This window comes from Olea europaea, chromosome 11 (assembly GCF_002742605.1).
Source record: "Olea europaea var. sylvestris chromosome 11, O_europaea_v1, whole genome shotgun sequence".
Taxonomy (NCBI): Eukaryota; Viridiplantae; Streptophyta; class Magnoliopsida; order Lamiales; family Oleaceae; genus Olea; species Olea europaea.
Genome location: NC_036247.1, coordinates 3,358,506 through 3,377,996, shown reverse-complemented (window position 1 = coordinate 3,377,996; position 19,491 = coordinate 3,358,506). Strand labels below are relative to the sequence as shown.

The 19,491-nt window shown below is 33.1% G+C and overlaps 2 protein-coding genes across 2 annotated transcripts in view; one reads left to right on the top strand and one right to left on the bottom strand.

The window, feature by feature from the left end:
* Positions 1-1,745: 1,745 nt before the first annotated feature.
* On the bottom strand, positions 1,746-4,010 carry LOC111403006 (WRKY transcription factor 55-like). The gene is made up of 3 exons (XM_023031345.1): positions 3,490-4,010; positions 2,911-3,042; positions 1,746-2,453 (listed from the first exon to the last, which is right to left on the bottom strand). The coding sequence occupies exons 1-3, from the start codon at positions 3,936-3,938 to the stop codon at positions 1,946-1,948; spliced, it is 1,089 nt and encodes a 362-aa protein (XP_022887113.1). The 5' UTR covers positions 3,939-4,010; the 3' UTR covers positions 1,746-1,945.
* Positions 4,011-7,530: 3,520 nt separating this feature from the next.
* LOC111404333 (probable inactive serine/threonine-protein kinase scy1) overlaps positions 7,531-19,491 on the top strand; it is a 15,338-nt gene continuing 3,377 nt past the window's right edge. The window contains exons 1-17 of the mRNA XM_023033155.1: positions 7,531-7,816; positions 10,283-10,381; positions 11,780-11,931; positions 12,393-12,465; positions 12,968-13,090; positions 13,677-13,785; positions 15,374-15,453; positions 15,657-15,738; positions 17,149-17,288; positions 17,368-17,478; positions 17,622-17,738; positions 17,852-17,941; positions 18,478-18,531; positions 18,661-18,735; positions 18,892-18,967; positions 19,138-19,250; positions 19,347-19,481. Of these exons, the coding sequence (XP_022888923.1) occupies positions 7,691-7,816; positions 10,283-10,381; positions 11,780-11,931; positions 12,393-12,465; positions 12,968-13,090; positions 13,677-13,785; positions 15,374-15,453; positions 15,657-15,738; positions 17,149-17,288; positions 17,368-17,478; positions 17,622-17,738; positions 17,852-17,941; positions 18,478-18,531; positions 18,661-18,735; positions 18,892-18,967; positions 19,138-19,250; positions 19,347-19,481 (1,755 nt within the window). The 5' untranslated portion in view covers positions 7,531-7,690. The remainder of the gene's footprint in view (positions 7,817-10,282; positions 10,382-11,779; positions 11,932-12,392; positions 12,466-12,967; positions 13,091-13,676; positions 13,786-15,373; positions 15,454-15,656; positions 15,739-17,148; positions 17,289-17,367; positions 17,479-17,621; positions 17,739-17,851; positions 17,942-18,477; positions 18,532-18,660; positions 18,736-18,891; positions 18,968-19,137; positions 19,251-19,346; positions 19,482-19,491) is intronic.

Below are 19,491 nucleotides of genomic sequence, written 5' to 3'. Positions count from 1 at the left end.
AAAAAAAAAAAAAAAAAAAAAAAAAAAAAAAATCATCGCTAAGTTTGAAAACTGAATGAAAGATGATATGCATGCTTATATAAACTACGCGTGCAGTTTTGCAAAATAAAAAGAAAAGAAATGACTACAAATTAAAAAGATATAGATATATATTTACAGAAATTAATTGGGAAAAATGTTGTTATGAAAAATAAATATATAAATAAAAATTAAATAAATTAGTCTACTTTTGAACAATAAAAGGTTACCTATATCCCTACGTGTTCAAACCCTAGTGAACTGGTAGTATCCTATGATTTGTTTTGATGGAAAATGGGAAAAGACAAAAGCAATTACTCCTTGGGCTTTTCAAGAAAGGGAAAAGGAATCCAAATAAAGAAAAATCTTTTCCTCTTAACTGCACACTAAGAACTATTATTCAAATTCTTTTAAAAATGAATAAAATCTTTTCCTCTTAGCTGCACACTAAAGAAAAATCCCTACTATTAACTGTAGTGGTGGGTTTGCTTTGATGTGGTGTGTGGTGGTGGTGGTTTTGCACGGTTTGGTGGAGGTGGCCGTGGTCATAGTGGTTGTAGCGATGGTGTGGTGGATGGGAATGGGATGGGGTGTTTGTGATCAATAAATTTGTTAATTTATGATCAATAAATAATACGCGAACTAAAAAATGTGATCGTTTCTCACAATTTATTAAGTTGTTATTGAAAAATCATTTGTGACGAATTTATAATTTGTGATCGATAAATAAATTGTGATCTATAAAAAATTTATTTCTGTGATCGATGAATAAATTGTAACCTATAAAATTTTTTTATTTATGATTGAGGAATAATTTGTGACCTATAAAATTTTTCATTTGTGATCTAGAAATAATTTGTAACTAATTAATTCGATAATTTGTAATCAAATTGTATAAATTTGTGATCTTAATGTATTTAATTAATTAAATCATAAATAAAATTTATAATATCTAATTTTTGAAATTTTAAACTTTATTTCTTAGTTTTGAAATGAGTAATAGTTAAAGTCTTAGATATGAATTTTTTCCTTATATATTATACATGGACTTAACTTGTTTTACCAAAAAAAAAAAAAAGGACTTTATTATTGTGGGAGCTTATTTTTCTGTTTCTTAACAAATGTCCCTCTTTTGTAAAAGAAAACAAATATTACAAATGTAAGAAAAATAAAATGCAATTTGAGGAAAGGACTTTACTTTTCACTTTATTCGTCACTTTTTATAACTTACTTTTTATAAGCTCATATCGACCCATAAGAGTACAAGTGCTAAGACTTTTACACACACACAGATAAAAAAATTTAATATTTTAAGATGTGAATTTACTAGCATTATGAAGATAAATTTTTTTAACCAAAGTATGAAATAGTACTCGTAATCGAATATTTGAGTAAGTAATCTCTTAGATTTTCCATTACGAATACTTAATAAAATACCGTAGAATTATCTATAAACTTATAAAATATCAGTGGTTGGAATGGAGTAAGTGGCCCGCGCCAAAATTGACCTACGTAATGTAAATTTATAAGTATGCAATATCCAGTTAAATAATGCGTTATCTATACATATCTTAATTTGGTCCTCAACTATTAAAAAGTATCATTTAGATCTTAAAATTTTTATTTTTGTAGCAGTTAGGTCCTTGATGGACGACTTTACTCTTGATTAAATCACACTATTGATGATCCAATTATAATAAATAATATCGTAATAACAACACAAGCAGTACAATAGACTACAATACATAACAAATCTCGAGGCACTATTTTGATCAAAATTTGACCATCAACTCTATAAAAAATCTGTGAAGTAGGACACAATTTTTCGGTTCATTATGAGAAGGCTAATTTCAGCTCAATTGTAGTAACTAAATTTTAAAAATAATAAATTTTGCTATAAGCAATTATTACTAAAATTTTTGATCAATTAGTTTTTCTTTTCTCCTGGAGTATCCCAATTCTCATCAATGGAAGAGAAGATGAGTTCCATGCTATTGTTGCTGCTACTACCAGAATTAAAAATAGCATCAGCCAAATCAGACACCGGCTGGTAGACAGGAAACTGCGGGCCAGACGGACCCGCACTGCCACTACCACCAGCAGCTACACTGCTACTACTACTAGGCCCGGCACCACCAGGGTATTGAAATGCTAGAGTATCGAAACTGGTGGGTGCAGCCTCCACTTCTGGCGGTGGCTTTATTTCCATAGACAACCAATGGCTTAAGGGTGGCTGCATGGTGGTGGTGGTTTGTGGAATTGTCCCGTGTTCAATAGGTGTTGGTACGGACACGAATGGGGTGGTGGAGGAGATGTTACACGTGTGATTGCCTCGATATGTTACCTCGAATGTGTAGAAATCATCGTTAAGCCGTTGGACTTGCTTCTTGGCCGGGCATTGGTAAAGTCTTTGATGGGTGCATCGATAGTAGCTCCTGAAATGTGAGGATGAAAATTGGAAATGGTCAAACATTAATTTTAACTACAAATTTCATAGAATTCGTAAGTAGTTACCACTTTTTTCATCACTCATTTCTTGAAAAGTAAATTTTTATGAAATAGAATGAAACCCAAACCACCCCCAAGACTCTTTCATATGCCCCTTTTTGAGGTATCATTTTCATTGGTTAGGCTACATAGCAAAAGAAGAGAACTTAATTGAGTAGTAGCGTGCCAGGGAACCAGATAGGGATTGTAATTCTTTTCACTTCTTTGTCTAGGTATAATGAAAGATAGAGAGGTTCGACTCGAAAGGAAGTCATTGCATAGCTATGAAACACGTCTGATCCTTCACATTTTCATTTCTTTAGACTTTATCATGTTATTTCTCCATTAGAATGAAATGGTAATTAAATATTTTATATATATATATATATATATATATATATATACCTTGGATGTCTACATCCCAAAATCTCCTTTTGACCATATTTTCTCCAAGTAAAACCGTCTTCCGGTGGAAGATCAAGATTTCCCATCTGAGGAGCAGGTACCCGTTCCACTATTTTGTCAGCTTCATCCTTTCTATACAACCAAAAGTAAAAGAACCCATTAACACATGGGAAAGATATAGATGTTTCGGTAATTTGTACACTAGAGGGTAGAAATACAAAATTTTTGAAAAAATGAAACAACAAGAGAAATACCTGATGTGCTGCATCAATCAAGTGTGAAAGCAAATGATGCAAAATGGCCAAAATAGTTTATCTAAGAGCTTAAGATAGATATAAATTGTCTTCAACACACCAGGTTATTTTTTTCTTGTCAAAGACTTAAAAATGTGCACTATTTTCATAAATAAACGGTGGCAAAACTTGAATGCAACACATTTGAAATGTTGTGATCCATGTTGAAAGTGTGTTGACATGAGCTAAGCCTATAATATTTTTCTAGTATGATGAATAGATGGTTATAGATTAGTGTCCCTCTAAGGAGAACTTACTTTGTAAGAACATTGCCGAAGTTTCTTACCTTTTTCTGCGTCTTTGAGAAGGAGAAGTCTCCGGGCTGGGATTCGATGCATCCACCGGCTTAATCTCCAGTCCACGACCAGCCCTCAACCCCTGTGCATCACCTTCCATAACTCTTTCACCACCCATTTGATGGCCTATGAATTCAAAACCGTGGGCGTCATGATATTGGCTGCTGTGGCCTAAAATAGATTGAGCCTTGAGCAAATCCATTGCCTGATTTTCAGTATTTGTTCCTGTACCACTTCTTAACCATTCCTGAATTCCTACATCAAATGGCTGAGGAACAACTTCACGGGATAATCTCTCTTTTACATTACTAAACACTCTAATAATCTCATCACATGATCTAAGAAAAAAATCAGGTTGGTTAGCCAAATTTGGTAGGTTTTCTTCTAGGTTTTTTGCCAACGTACACCCGTATAAAATCAAACCCCTGTTTTCCTCCATATTTTTTTCTGGGGTTAATTTGTGTTTGAAAAATCGTACGTTATAAGCTCATTTAAAGGAGTATTAAAAATGATTAAGAGTATGTTTCTGTGTTGGTGCCTTATGGGAAAAAATGCACAAAATTATTCAAAGTATTTGCAAATTTTGAACACGCTGAGTAGAAGAAACTTTACGAAATTATGACCAAGTCACTGGTCTAATTCCTAGCAATTTTTCATGTTCTTGCCCACCGCAAGTCCACGAGAAGACTTGGCCTCATTGAACCAAAATGAAAGGTCCGATGAAGAATTTTCTTAAGTTTGAAAATTTGACTTACAATATAACTAATATGGGTGAAAGGTAATTTGAATTATTTTCTAAAATGGGTTAATTAGTAGTGGGATCAAGATAAATAATATGGTAATTAATTAGATTATCTGTGTGGAGTTTGAAAACTTGACTTCATAAGTTAAGACCATCTGGAACTAGAAAACTTTATGTCAGATTCTTGAATTTTAATACTTTATAATTTCTTAGAAACTGCCCATGACAAATGTTTTTGTTCCTTGGTAAATTTAGGATACCTTGGAACTTTCCTCTTCTTGTTCCTAGCTTGTCGGGGAAATTGCGGTCGCAATTCTCAATCTTTAACAATTACGTCTATACCCTCATTTTATTTTCCTCTAGTACTGCCACCAACAATCCCCCACCACCATTCCAATATTTTCTTCAATCGACTATCAAAGATTTTTGGACTTCTAGGATCTACAACACGCACATGATACAATTTAGGCTCAAGCGTCCTTTTTTCGAGTGTCATGGTCGAGTATACGTGAATCCTTTGCTGACGTAGGTCGTGTAGCACTAATTTTGAATAGTACTACTCCACTTTCATTAAGTCCATGGCCTTATAGTTGAATTAGTAAAGTCAGTTTGAAAATTGAGGGTTTGCTCCCTTTGTGGAGTCCAGGACTTGTTTTATGTTCCTTGGGGCAACAATATCTCCATTCCACATTACGTTTGAAAATATCAAAGAACTCAAAAACATGTTTGTAATATGCATGTGCCTCTTAAATTTTTGAACATGCCAAACGCTACGATACTTTAAAAAGAAAATATTCTTATATTTTTACATTTGATCTTTATTCGAATACATATATCACTAAGAAAAAATGCCGAACTCTTGACTGAAAAACATAAAATAAGTACCATGAAAATATGTTTTGATTTAACTTTTTGTCTGATCAACAAGTATTAATATAGACTACTCGATATTTTTTTTTGGCACCTCTAATTTTAACATAAATTTGTAATATAATAGACTTGCTCAAACTTTCAATTTCAAAGTCTAACAAACCAAGAAAGGGATAAATGGCGGGCCATCTCGAATTGAAATGTTAATAAAATTATTCAAATGTTGACCAAGCAAAATTATTTGTTGGCAGTGAAGCACACGCGCATGTAGAGATAAAGCTAAACGCATCCCAACTTTATTTTAGGCCTGTTCGACAGTAGTTATGAGAATTGATTTTTTAATTATTAAAGATAGAGTGAATCTTACTTGTGAGTGAGAAAGTCAAAATTGACGATTGAAATAATTAAATAACGATTAAAAAATTGATTTTTTTGATGAAAAATTGTTATTGGGCTTTAAGTAAAATTTGAGTTTTTTTTTTTTTGAAGATAAACCATCATATTTTTTAAACCATATGTTCTCAAGTTTCACCAAAAACGTACACACTATAAACAAGTAATTATTTTCGTTCTTAAAATAAAATAAGTATTTTTTTTCTAGTCTTGAGGAAAATTATGTGTACGAACAACTAGAATAGGGTATTTTCAGTTTTGTCTTGAGGAATTTGCTTCTTTTGAAGGCTGAAATGAAAAAAATAACCTTGCCATAGGTACAGGGATTTAAATCTCTGTACCTACTGAACACTCACATTCAAAGACGGAAATTTTTTTTTCCAATATTTTATACACGGGCCCACTCTCATGTGAGTGAGAATTCAAAAATCTGGCAAAAATCTGGCAAAAATTTTCTGTACTTAAAGAATTTTTGTGAAAAAAATATGCTTTCTTCTGTTTTATTTTTATTTTTTTAAATTTTATTTAGAAGGTCTCCTAAACCAAACCATAATATTATTTGAAAAAAAAATACTATTTGCAATTGTTCACTATCGTAGTCTCCTACATGACATACATGTGATGGTTAGTAATTTAATGCATGAAAAAATAAAAAAATTATAATATTAATGTTAATGATTTGAAGCATAAAGCAATAAAAACTACCATAACAATATATCAAATCACTACCACAATATGTATATCATGTAAGACTACTACGATACTAAATGATTGCAGATAGTATTACTCTTGAAGAAAACATCTTGAGTTTCTTCTTTCGTACTATTTTATGTCATGTGAAGTGTCATATAAATTAACTATGATAGATAGTGTCTATAAATAGTATTACTCTTTATTTTTATTTTTTTTTCAAGCTAAATTTTTGGAACGACTATCTTTTAGCATTATATATATTTTATTTGTTAAACGGTTTTACGATTTCAAATTGTTTTTAACAATTTATATCTATTCCAAGCTATTATGATTTACGAAGAGATTTGATTTGGTCCAAAACTAACATGTTGACATGTCCATGTAGACCCACGTCAAACCGTTTCAATTCAATTAAAGCTTTGATAGTTTTTTTTTTTTTTACTCCTAAATTGTTATTTTCATCAATTTATATTCCCAAATTAGTGACGACCCTTGAGTTTCAACAAACTCACTAGCAACCTAAATTCTACATGCACTCGAAAAATGATTTTGAAAATCAAACATATATAGAACATCTGATCGCTCGTGAAAGTTAGAGTAAGGGTGGAATAGGGTAGGATAGGCTGGGAAGATGAATAATTTTATTCTTTGTTCTTTTTTTGAGCATTAAAAGTTTACGAAAACAAAACAAAATTAAAAAAACACCCAAAATCCAAAACTATTCCCAAAAAAAAAAAAAAAAAAAAAATTTGAAGCAAAATTGGGCCCCCTAAGGGTTTTGGGCCTGAGGCTGAGGCCTCAAATGCCTCAGCCCAGGACCGGCCCTGGTGACGACCCTTGAGTTTCAACAAACTCACTAGCAACCTAAATTCTACATGCACTCGAAAAATGATTTTGAAAATCAAACATATATAGAACATCTGATCGCTCGTGAAAGTTAGAGTAAGGGTGGAATAGGGTAGGATAGGCTGGGAAGATGAATAATTTTATTCTTTGTTCTTTTAAATTTTTTTTGTGAGAAATCGCTATCTAACTCTAAACTTCTATAAAATGGATATATTAGAGTCGCGATTACATTTTGTCAATTTAGATAGATTCCGTCCATAAAGACTTGCACCATTACATATGTAAAGGATGGAAGTCCGAATGATGACAAGAATAATGCTACATGTAGCACAATTTATTATCCATGTCTATAATAACATTTCACAGAGGAGAGAGACCTCCACTGTAATTTTCGTAAAATGACGTCACCTCGGGGAACAAAAACCTTACCATACACCGCCATGCACAGAATCAAGTATAAACTACAATTTTCATAATTTTTTTTAATTTTTTTTTGCAATTACGAGTTTCGATCTATAATCCACTGCTTCGCATACTCCCTTCATCAGATCCACCCTTTCCCTCTCGAACTCTCTGTGTAATAATATACTGTTTAATTGCTGTACTGGAATTTCCCGAAGAGATTTGATCGGGTCGTGCCTGGAAAGATGCTGAAATTCCTGAAAGGTGTGGTGGGCGGATCGGGTGCGGGCCTCAAAGATCTGCCATACAACATCGGCGAGCCTTACTCCTCTGCTTGGGGCTCCTGGGTTCACTGCCGTGGCACCTCCAAGGTTCTCTATTTTTTCCATTCATTCTTCTCACTATATACACGTGTGTATATGTTTCACAGTTTTTTTTTTTTTTTTTTTCTGGGTTTTCATTGAATTTGTTAAGTTCATTCTGATTTTTTTTTTAATTTCCCTTTGTTAATTATGGGGTCAATGCTCTTACTGAAAAGTGTATTCATAATGCTGTTATCCAATTTATTTTTGTTGCAACAAAATTTGATTTTATGGAATAATGCAGCTGGAAGTGATGATCGGACAAAAGTAGTTATGATTTTACTGAGACTAGACCTAACTGGAGGTTAATATATTTTAACAATTTCTGTATCAGCAATGATGTTTGTCCAGGCTCGAATACAGGTGGAAAAAACTTGGCAGCGCGTTTGTTGTTTTTTATTTTTGAAACAATCCAACATGTGCACCTTGTTTCTGAACCTGTTTTTTAGTCTGTTTGTGTAGCATCTTTCATTTGTGTATATAAGAAACATAGTGGCAGAGTATTCGGGAAAAGGTTAAAAAATTCCCTATTCTAGTTATCTGAAGGAAAATATTAAAAAATAAATAAATTAGGGTGGTGAGGAGAATTCCGACATCTGGATAATGAGTAGTTTCATAATTATAAGTCAACTCAAGCATGACAATAGAACAGGAAGAGCTTTGTCCAGCATTGCTCTGACCCATTGATCTACCATTCAAGGAAATTTACAACCTATACCCTATAAAACATTTTTAAGTATATGTTTGGTTAGAATTCATCGTGTTAAGCGGGAAAGGGGTCAAGACACTCTCGGGTCGCTGGCAGTTGGGTTTAGTTTTACTGATTTAATGGAATCAATGGGAACTATTTCGATGAAAGTACAAAGGAGTTGCTTTGTGCACACAAACTCTGTGATAGTGGATATTTTTAGCTTTCGAGGCTTTGTTTGGTGGATGGATGAAAATTTCCTGCGCTAGAAAGTAGTCTTGGGCTAAAAAATATCTCAACACTTGATTACAATACCTATTAGTCATTTCCTCTTTTTAGAGTTCGTGTATCATTTTTATAGAATGAACATAGTGAAATGAGGAGGTTAAAATGGATGCATGTCATACTAGAGTTGATAAGATAATAAGTAAGAGCATACGCCATCAACTAACAAGTAGTGGAGACAACAATGTCTTAAAATGTTCAATCAGGTACTGAGGTTTTTTACATCTATGAAGCAAGTCATAAATCTTCAGAAAAACTAATAAAATAATATGAAATAAAAAATACTCTATAATAAACCATAAATGAAATTGACCTTCAATATAAAACAAATTGATAAAATTAAAAATCCAACAAACATAAAATAAATCAATAAAGTAGAGATAATAAGTTCTCAAATATACTACTATATGTAGAAACTGGATAGAAGTCTCCAGTATCATCACTGCTAATAGGAACTGCTTGCGAATTGTCAACATATATGAATCCCATAGGGCCCTATCATCCTCCTCGTCACTGTGAATATCTTCTCATTCTTTGTTATCATTCTCTTGCAATGGTGTCTTCCCTTCCCCCTCTGTTAAGAATTAGGAAAAAATTGTTTTAGATTATAAAAAATTAGTTCATAAAATTGAGGTCAGTAATTAAAAAGCTCAAAATGGCAAGACAAACAAGCATGCTCCATAGTGGTTCTGAGGCTTGGGTGTAAAGCCTCTGGAAATTGAGGCATAAGTCTTGACCAATAGCACATAAGGTGTAAAATTTGGAGGGCAACCAAAATATGCTCAATATCTTCGTTGTTCACTTCACTTTTTCCTCTCAGAGTTTCTAGCAAGTAATGTATCAGAAGAGTATGAGAACCATATTTTGCATCCGTCAAATCTTTATTCAAGAAAATACTACCAACATGTTATACATATCATTTATTTCTCAACTATGTGATCCTATAGTTATATTTTTTCATTAATTTCTGATGGAGTATATTGAATGAAGATTCATAATCTGTCAATAAATAATGCTTTACAAAGTTAATTTCTGTGTTCTGTAGATGTACAAGTGTGCATTCACACAGCCTTGTACAAGCAGAAATGTCCATATTTTCATCCTTCCATGTCATTGCTAATTTTCAATGTCAAGTTTTTCCAAGTTCTGTTGGGTATGGATTGTTTTAATAGATTTATTCTCTCTAAAAATAGCTTACGTGGTATTGTTTACTCATTTAGAACTGATTTACTACTTGCAAAATTTGAGTATAGCTGATGATTTTATAATCACCAATCATGATCATGAAGCACATATCCTTTTTTTCTTCTAAATTGAGTTAGCACTACCTTTGCATCTCCATGCAGCAAGAATAGATCATATGAGTTTTTCATATAGGTTGTGCTAGAATGTATAGCCACATTAGTGGATTTTTTAATTTTTTTTTTGGTTATAATTATAGTGATAGTATTGAAATATAAGCCCTGTAATCATTATTCTCTTTTTTCCATTTTGTTTAACAGGACGATGGGACTCCTGTATCAATATTTTCTCTTTCAGGAAGCAATGCAAATGATGGTCATTTAGTTGCTGGTCGCAATGGTGTCAAGCGCCTTCGAACAGTAAGTTCTGGTTGATGCGTTTTATTTAGGGGAAACCTAGTATTAACTTTTTGTCATTTCCTGTAACTTTTTTTTTTTATTTTTATCTGGAACACAGCAGTTCCTACTTAGATGAAGGCTTCCACTGGCTCAGTGGTGCAAAATAGGTTGAATTCTAATGACTTGTTACGGGGAAAGAAACCTAGTCACTTGATATTATTGTTTCGGCACAACAATCCAATTTTTAGAAGTGTAGTCCTTTTTTATCAATTTCTGAATGTAATACAAGATACAATGGTTATATTATCCAATGAACTTATAAGCATGTAAAACACATTCTTCCCTTTTAAGTAGTGATCATCATTTAACATTATGGACCGACAAGAACAGTATCCCACATTTGCTTAGTGCCTGATACTATAGCTTTGTTGCTCTTCTCATCACCTTATAAGTATACATCTTTCTTGAATAATCATTATCTTCACAAGATTGGTGGAGACAATATTGCCTTTGCATCATTGTCACTTGTGTCCGTTATGCTAATAATGATACTTTGTACAAATTTTCAACCTTACTGTGCAAAGCGTTTATGTTTCCTTGAGAATATCAACTGCATAATTATACTTTTGTCTCTTTGATTTGAAAAACCAATTAATTTTCTAGCCTTTTTTTTTTTTTTTTTTTTTTTTTGGGGGGGGAGAAACTGTCATTTTCATGAATTTATTTATTTTTTCCATGGGAGGAAAATTACCACCTCAAAAGTATCCTTTCTTGGTTATGTGATTAATCTTTTTAGTTTTTTTTGCTATAATGATGTAGCATCTGAACTTGCTTTAACTTGGGTATCAATTTTACGGACTTGGCATCAAAAGAAATGAAGTAGGTGATAGCCCGAGAGACGAAATGCAATATGATATCATAAGGGATAATTGATCGATTGTAGCTTAAGAGCGTACGTGGAGACGAAAAATTGGTTCTGTTAATTACAAGCTGTTAAGAGCAAAGAAAATCAAATAATGCTTCCTTGGTTAGCAATAATTTGGGAAATCCATGTAAGTGAAAAAGTTGTGATTACAAGGGGCTGTCATATGAATCGAAAATCGTGAATTACCTTACTAAAAGAAAAGACAAAGCAAATGCATCCAATTAGTGACAATATATATTACATTCAAATTTATATAACAAATAAAGGCTTGAAGGAGTACTTTGTAGGCCAATGAGCTTGTTTCTGAGGCTTCTGCATCTAATACAGTGGTATGGGAAGAACTCTGGCCCCATTGCAAGTCCGCGATTTTGATGTATCAAAAGTGTAATTCTTATTATTTTGTACACTTCTCGAAGTATGGTGAATATATTTATATTATTGGTTTACACATTATTCTTTGTTGTCCTAGAGCTGAATGACATATCTTCTTTCAGGTTAGGCATCCAAATATTTTGTCGTTTCTTTACAGTACTGAGGCAGAAACTTTTGATGGTTCAAACACAAAGGTTACAATCTACATTGTCACAGAGCCTGTTATGCCTCTGTCTGAAAAGATTAAGGAATTGGGATTAGAAGGCAGCCAAAGGTGTAGATATTGTTATTCCCTTGCTCTTGTTATTTAACTTTTAGTGGCCCTGATGGAAACAAGTAAAAATTGTTCATATGAATATTACACATACAAATCGCACTTAACGTATAATTATGTATTTCTTTGTGTAATGCTATGGAGGCATGAGGACATCTTGTTCTCTACTTGTATACTCTCATTCTCATCGCTTAATATAACTTTTTTTAGTTATCTTTTTTAATGAAAATTGTGCAATCTGTATTTCATAGGTATTTATTCATTACAGTTGTATCTGCAAATCTGAGTGGGTAGTTTGCTTTTGTATATTGGAGTTACAATATGCATAATTAATTGCATTTTTTTTAGTTTTTGCTACATTTAAATCTCTCTGAGATATTTTTGTAATTTCCGAGTCTTCTCCTTTTGTATGCTAGGCTATAAAAATCAACTTCTAGTCTTTTACTTTTCTCTTATGGCAGGGATGAGTATTATGCATGGGGACTGCACCGGATAGCTAAAGCTGTGAGCTTCCTAAATAATGATTGTAAATTGGTATGTAATCAAGTCATTTTTTAGCTGTTTTCTTTACATTCCAATATTTGAAGGCAAGTTGACATTCTAATTTGCAGCTTGAATATTTTTTACACGTTCTCATTAAGCTTTAAACAAGTTCTAACTTTTGTTGGAAGACATGCATTATTTGTTGATTTTCTTTGCTCTGTTAGCTAGATAAATTAAAAGAAGAGTTTCAAAAAGAGTGATATTTTAGTTGCTGTGGCATGAAGCATGCCCGATAACGTTTTTATGGCACAAAATGAAGCTCCCTGAAGAGCTATAAAGCTTTCCTTACCTGTGACCTAATTATTAACCAGTGAAGATCCTCTCTATGGAAGTAGACATGGTTTTCTGTGTCAGTTCATAAAATGTTTAAACTTTGTTAGGATCTACTTTATGACTATATGATGGTTATTTTTCTGCTGCAATTTCTTTTATTCACCTGGTTTCCTGCTTTTTAGCAATATATAACTAATGGTTTTCTGTTTGGCTACTGCAGGTTCATGGTAATGTTTGTATGGCTAGTGTTGTTGTCACTCAAACTTTGGACTGGAAATTACATGCATTTGACGTTCTGTCTGAGTTTGATGGAAACAATGAAGCTTCGGCAGGGCCAATGCTGGTAAGTAATGAGTTTGGCTGTATCTCTTCTTCGGTTCTTTCAACATAGTTTGTGGTGCACAAGCTCAATTTTAGCTAGCCCTGCAGAGGGAGGAAAACTAAAATTGTTGCAGAGTGTATTTATCATTATGAATTAAAATCCTGTTCTTTACTGAATATTATTACTACCAAACATATTTCGAAATAAAAGTTTCCATATCCAAAATTTTCTTGGCTTGGTGATTTTGTGAAAGCAATATGCAAGACTGCATCATGCATGAAAACATATTTATCTGCTGATGAAAGCATATACAGAACCACACAACTTAATGAATGCATTTACTGTTTCTATTAAAAGAATCTTCTCTGTGTTTTATCCTTGCACAATATTTTTTATCATAGATGACAGTTGTTCCACCAAATGGTACTTCTATGATATTTAGGAATATGTTGTAAGAGAATATTCCTTTCTCTTCTGACATCTATTTTACTGAGAGAGATTGCTGACACATTTGATTAGTCTTGCTGAAAATTGTATTATGATGATTTTCATTCTATTAGCGGTCATTGGCTGATTTTGATTTATAATTCTTTCATTTTTGACGAAGCAATATGAATGGCTTATTGGTTCACAATACAAACCAATGGAGTTGTCAAAATCTGACTGGACAGCTATCAGAAAATCTCCACCTTGGGCTATTGATTCTTGGGGTCTGGGTAAGTGTTCATTTGCCCCCTTACTATATGAGTTCTCGTGCAAACATTTTTAACAAATATATTTAGCCCCTTTTTGTTGCCCATTTTGCACTCTTATTTTAGAAAAAATTTACCCTTTACCAGTCCTTTTCACTGACAATGTACATGATGTGTTACTGTACACAAACAGTTTTTTATACCCCAATTCCTTTACTACCCTCAACAGTGAGCAAAAATTATGGGAGGTGGAAAAGTCAAAAAAGACGGGCTGTTGAAAGCAAATGGGGGTTCGGGAAATTCAAAAATCGTACTAGTCAATTCAAAAATACATGTCATCATGTGGGACCCCATGTTAGTAGAAGAATGCATTTTTTTGGGTGGAAATGGGAACCAAACGGGGGCTTAGAGACTAAGTAATAATTTGATATGCGATTTATTTATTTATTTATTTTTTGTCCAAAGTGAAAAATGTCCACTGCTAAATGCTTTCATTTGTAAGGCATTCTTTGTACATCAAACGTCTAATTTAACGTTTTTAAAAATGGTCTGCACCTTCCACTAGTCGTTTTCGCTGCTCAGGAGTCCCCCGAATGGCTTTGGAGTAGTTGGGATGACTGGGAGGATAGTTGAAAACACAACATGAAGGCAATATGGGGAGATGAGGGTAGATGTTGAAGAACAAGATATGTTTGTGAACGAGATGGGGGTATTTTTGGAATATCAACCTAGAGGAGGACGTTCTACTGAAAATTTTTTGGCTATTTTTCGATTTTCTCTTATCTCTCCAACTAGGTCTTTCTGAAGAAATTTCCTTTATGATGCAAGAGAAATTTTTTAATCTTGATTAGCCTCAAACTGATGTTGAATATGATTTGAATGCTATAAGCATCTGTATTTGAGATACTATATTACGTGTCAATTATAGCTGTGTAATTACCTGTAAAACAAAGTCCATACATGGTTTTATACCTCTTATTTCTTCATCTGAGAAAATACAAGTACCTTGGCATTGACAAATAATTAGTACATCCCAGTAAATTTGCAGAAGTCTATTATCGAGTTATGACCACCTACATTTTTCCATTTGTTTTGGATGCAATATGCATCTGCCTTTGAGATACTGTAATACCTGTTTATTAGAGCTGGGTTTTGTTTGTATACCAAATTCCACATGTGGTTTTATTGTACCTCTTATTTTTCCATGTGGTAAAACTCAAGTACTTGAATGGCATGGACTGGTAATTAATACATCCCAGTAAATTTGTGAAAGTCTAGCGAGTTATGAACACCTACATTTATCCATCCATTTTGAGTTTATGAATCTAGGATAGAATCTTGTTCACGCGTCAATGAAAAATAAATGTAGGTTGGACTTCTTTCCTGCTGACAAAAGGTCACCTTTTAATCGTACTTCAGCACTTCTGTCAGTTGGTAATCTTTAAGTCCAAGTGGAATGGCTTCAAAGAACCTCTCTGACTTAAAACGAGATTCTTGAGTTCAAAAATATATAGAAAAAAGTTTTATTTTTAATTGATCTTTTTTTGAAAGTTATACTGCATTTCTCATTATAATTAATTTTATTTAAATTTTTTTATTATTTTTACTGTAGGCTGTCTTATTTATGAACTCTTCTCTGGTATGAAGTTGAGCAAAACTGAGGAGCTGCGCAATACTGCTAGCATTCCAAAGGTGATCCGGTCTTTTTTTGTTCTTTCTTTGACACTCCAGAGGTGTTGTTCCTTATTCCTTTTCTTTCTGCGCCTGGAAATTGGCTATGATTCAGCGCCTGGATGTTTGTGTATGCTTTACTCAATAGTGATCTTTTATTTATTGGTTGCTCCAACTATCATTTGAGATGATAAATTCATTTTTGTTTGGAATTGTTCATTCAGTCTCTACTTCCAGATTATCAGCGTCTCTTGAGTTCTATGCCTTCTCGCAGGTTGAATTCATCAAAGCTTCTGGAGAATAGTGGTAAGCTTTATTCTTCTAATTTTTAGTATAGAGGATGAACTTATGTTATTTAGCATCTACTCCTGGATGTTAAATATTCAGTTTGCACTTGTAGGAGTTTGTTTTTTAATTTTTTTACTCACAGCCACTGCTGTATCTATATATTTTGGGTTGTTGATAATGCTTTTAATTTAGAGATGGTGTAATTAAAATTTTATTACAAATTCGAATTATGACCAAACCAACTCAATTACTTAATCTGTGACAATATGACTGACGTGTTTGTCCTGTACTTGTTATGCTCTTAATATTTTCCGTTCTGTACAATATGTGCTTTGTTTTATGCACGTTTACTCCGCTACTTACAGAACATGTATAATGCTATATGCTAATAATTTCTGATGATTTATAATTTAGTTTGTACAAATATCGCACGTTGACATCTATAATGGTTCTCAAAGTTTGAAGAGCAATACGCAACTGCCTGTTGTACACCTCTCTTGTGTCTCTTTTCTAGGCTTGTCAATGATTGGCCATAAAAGCACTGCATATGATTAATTAAATTGATAGTAATCAAAGGTTAACATTCTCTCCTATTACATTACTTAAATTATAAATATATAGGAAAACTAGTTGTTCTAGCATATTGAGTAATTTATTCGACTACCTGGTTGCATACTTGATCTTGCTGCATTCCCCATGAATCCTCGACTTTCAGAACCCATCCCCGCAGGGGAAAAAAAATGAGGAACTCACAAAATCATTGGAGTGAAGGTAAAAACTTCCATTGTTATCCATCATTTTTATTTCTTTTTTGGTTTCAAACAAGTGAAAAAGATCACATTTGACTGTTGTCAATATTTTACTTTTGGTGGGTATTTTGGTTAAAGCATATAAAAAGGGGTCACATTAAATTAATTAATATCATCTTTTTATTTTTGATGGGTTTATTGAACTGGTTTAGTTGAACTCCATGTTTTCTGAACCTTGCTGTATCAACTTTTGCTTATTGTTTTCTCATACATAATGCCTCTAAACCTCCATTGATGGGAAGTAAGATTCAAAGATATACCAAATATTTGATGCATGACATTGACATATTGTTTTTGATTCATTTCTGGTTTTGTACGTCTTCTGTATGTGAATACATATTATTCCTTTTGATTTAACAATTCACAATCAAAACATAATCTTTCTCTGTGGTATATTGACAAGACTACTGGAACTTGTCTTGTCTTTTCTATATATATATATATATATATATTTTTTTTTTCCACTTGGTTGAATGTGTACATTCTTCCTTTTATTAATAAAAATTCCATTTGAAATAGAAATGAATTTAACATTAACATTGCTGATTCAATTTATTGTCTTCCTATGAATGTGGACTGTATTTTTCATATCCTAAAGATATCAATGATTTATTTGCAGAATATTTTCAAAATAAGTTGGTGGAGACTATACACTTTATGGAAATTCTTAATTTGAAAGACAGTGTTGAAAAGGATACTTTTTTCCGTAAGCTTCCGAATCTTGCCGAGCAGCTTCCTCGTCAAATAGTGCTGAAAAAGGTATCCTGTGGTATTTATAATGGGGAAGTTTTTCTTCATTTTGAAGTTTTTGAACCATTATATATTCGGGTTCTTGCAGTTGCTTCCCTTACTAGCATCCGCCTTAGAATTTGGTTCAGCTGCTGCACCTGCTTTGACAGCATTGTTGAAAATGGGTTCTTGGCTTTCAACAGAAGATTTTAGCCTCAAGGTTTAAATCTTTCATATAATTTTGGCAACCTTGTATTTCTTTCTTTTCCATGCCTGAGCTTTGCCATAAATTTATACTTATGATTAAACCCAGGTATTTAATTTCTTGATTTGACATTCCTAGTTAATAACCTCTATTTATAGGTATTACCAACAGTTGTCAAACTTTTTGCATCAAACGATCGTGCTATTCGAGTTGGTCTTCTGCATCATATTGATCAATTTGGCGAGTCGTTATCCTCGCAAGTTGTTGATGAACAGGTATGCAGTCATATAATGACACAATCAAAATATTCAATCTCCCCTATTATTCATTCACAATATATTATGTGGGATAATGGAGTAGCAGAGAAGTCTAATGTTTATTTGTCTAGGTTTACCCTCATGTTGCTACCGGGTTTTCCGACACATCTGCTTTTCTACGGGAATTGACACTCAAATCCATGCTCGTTCTTGCTCCTAAGGTATATGCCTTGTAAAAGGTCCTGTCTGTTTAAATTTAGTTTAAGACTTTCAAGGTATAAGATTCTCCAATAGGATTGGGATGCCTATTAATTTTATGAACATGCATGAATTTGACGAATTTGCTGAAGGCCTGCAATTCTTGTTTGTTTCTGTAAGTTGTTAAATTTGTTTCCTTAAAAAGTTCTTTCTCGAATCTCCACTTCTGTTTGCTCATTGCTACTTTGTTGATAGCCATTTGAGTAGTCAAGAAATCTTCTCTGTTGATCATTCATAGATTTTATAATCTATTGTACAGTTATTTCTCAGAGGTGTATGCACCCGGTGTAATAGTTGATGTTAGGAACATTTTTTCTGTTTGGTAGTTGGTTATTTTATTGAATTTTGGATAATTAGAAATATGAAGTTTAGTGATTGCTGGCATCAGATTGTGGGATAAATCAATAGATGCATGGATTACCTGCTGGTTGAGCTAGCATCATCTGGTTTTGATTCCTGATACCTCTTTTATATTTTTGTTTCTTTTTCCTCTTTACAGTTGTCTCAGCGCACTATATCAGGGTCATTATTGAAATTCCTTTCAAAACTGCAGGTATACATTTATAAGTTAAGCAGTCAATGTGTAAATAGACCTGACATTCCATTTGCTAAAAAAGTTAAATTTATTCGTGAGTTGTGCACATTGATACAGAAGATATGGTTTACTTTTCTATGGATTTAGGTTGATGAAGAACCAGCAATTAGAACAAATACTACCATATTGCTCGGAAATATTGCAAGCTACCTTAACGACGGGGTCAGTGCGATGTTCCTCCATTTTTCCCTTTTCTATAACATATCTATAAGCCTGAAGAAATTGATTGTTGAGTTAGTCAATTGTCAATTGTCATACATTACTTGGATTAATCAATCTGTGAGAAAAATTGCTGCTTAAGAATTCACTACGATGCAGATGAGGAAAAGAGTTCTGATAAATGCATTTACAGTTCGAGCTTTGCGTGATACATTCTCTCCTGCCCGAGGAGCAGGTAAAGCTTGCTCTGTCTTCTTGACCTCATTTTAGGAAAAGTTCAATGTGCTATTGAGTTGATTGTGCCAAGCTGAGACAACTCTAGGTTAAGACAACAGTCTTCCTTCAGTAACTCCAAATCTCTTTCTCTTTCTCCTTTCCCAATATAATAAACCACCTTTGTGCCAGGTATTATGGCTTTATGTGCCACTAGTTCTTACTATGACGTTACTGAGATTGCAACTCGAATTCTACCAAATGTTGTTGTACTCACCATTGATCCCGACAGGTATTCCTTTTATTAAGTAGAATAGTCCTAGTTTTCTCTCTTTTGAAGTATCAGATTCTCCTCTTCATTAGAAATTTTAATTCTGAGTTTCACACTTTTATGTTAAAAGATAAGACATTCTTGGACATCTTTTCATGTTTTCCCTTTCATATATAAAACAATTACCAGCGATGTGCTTACTGAAAATAATGGTGGCTGCCCTCATTACAATCTTATTCCTTTTCGTGATAACTATAATTCCACAGTTGATTGAT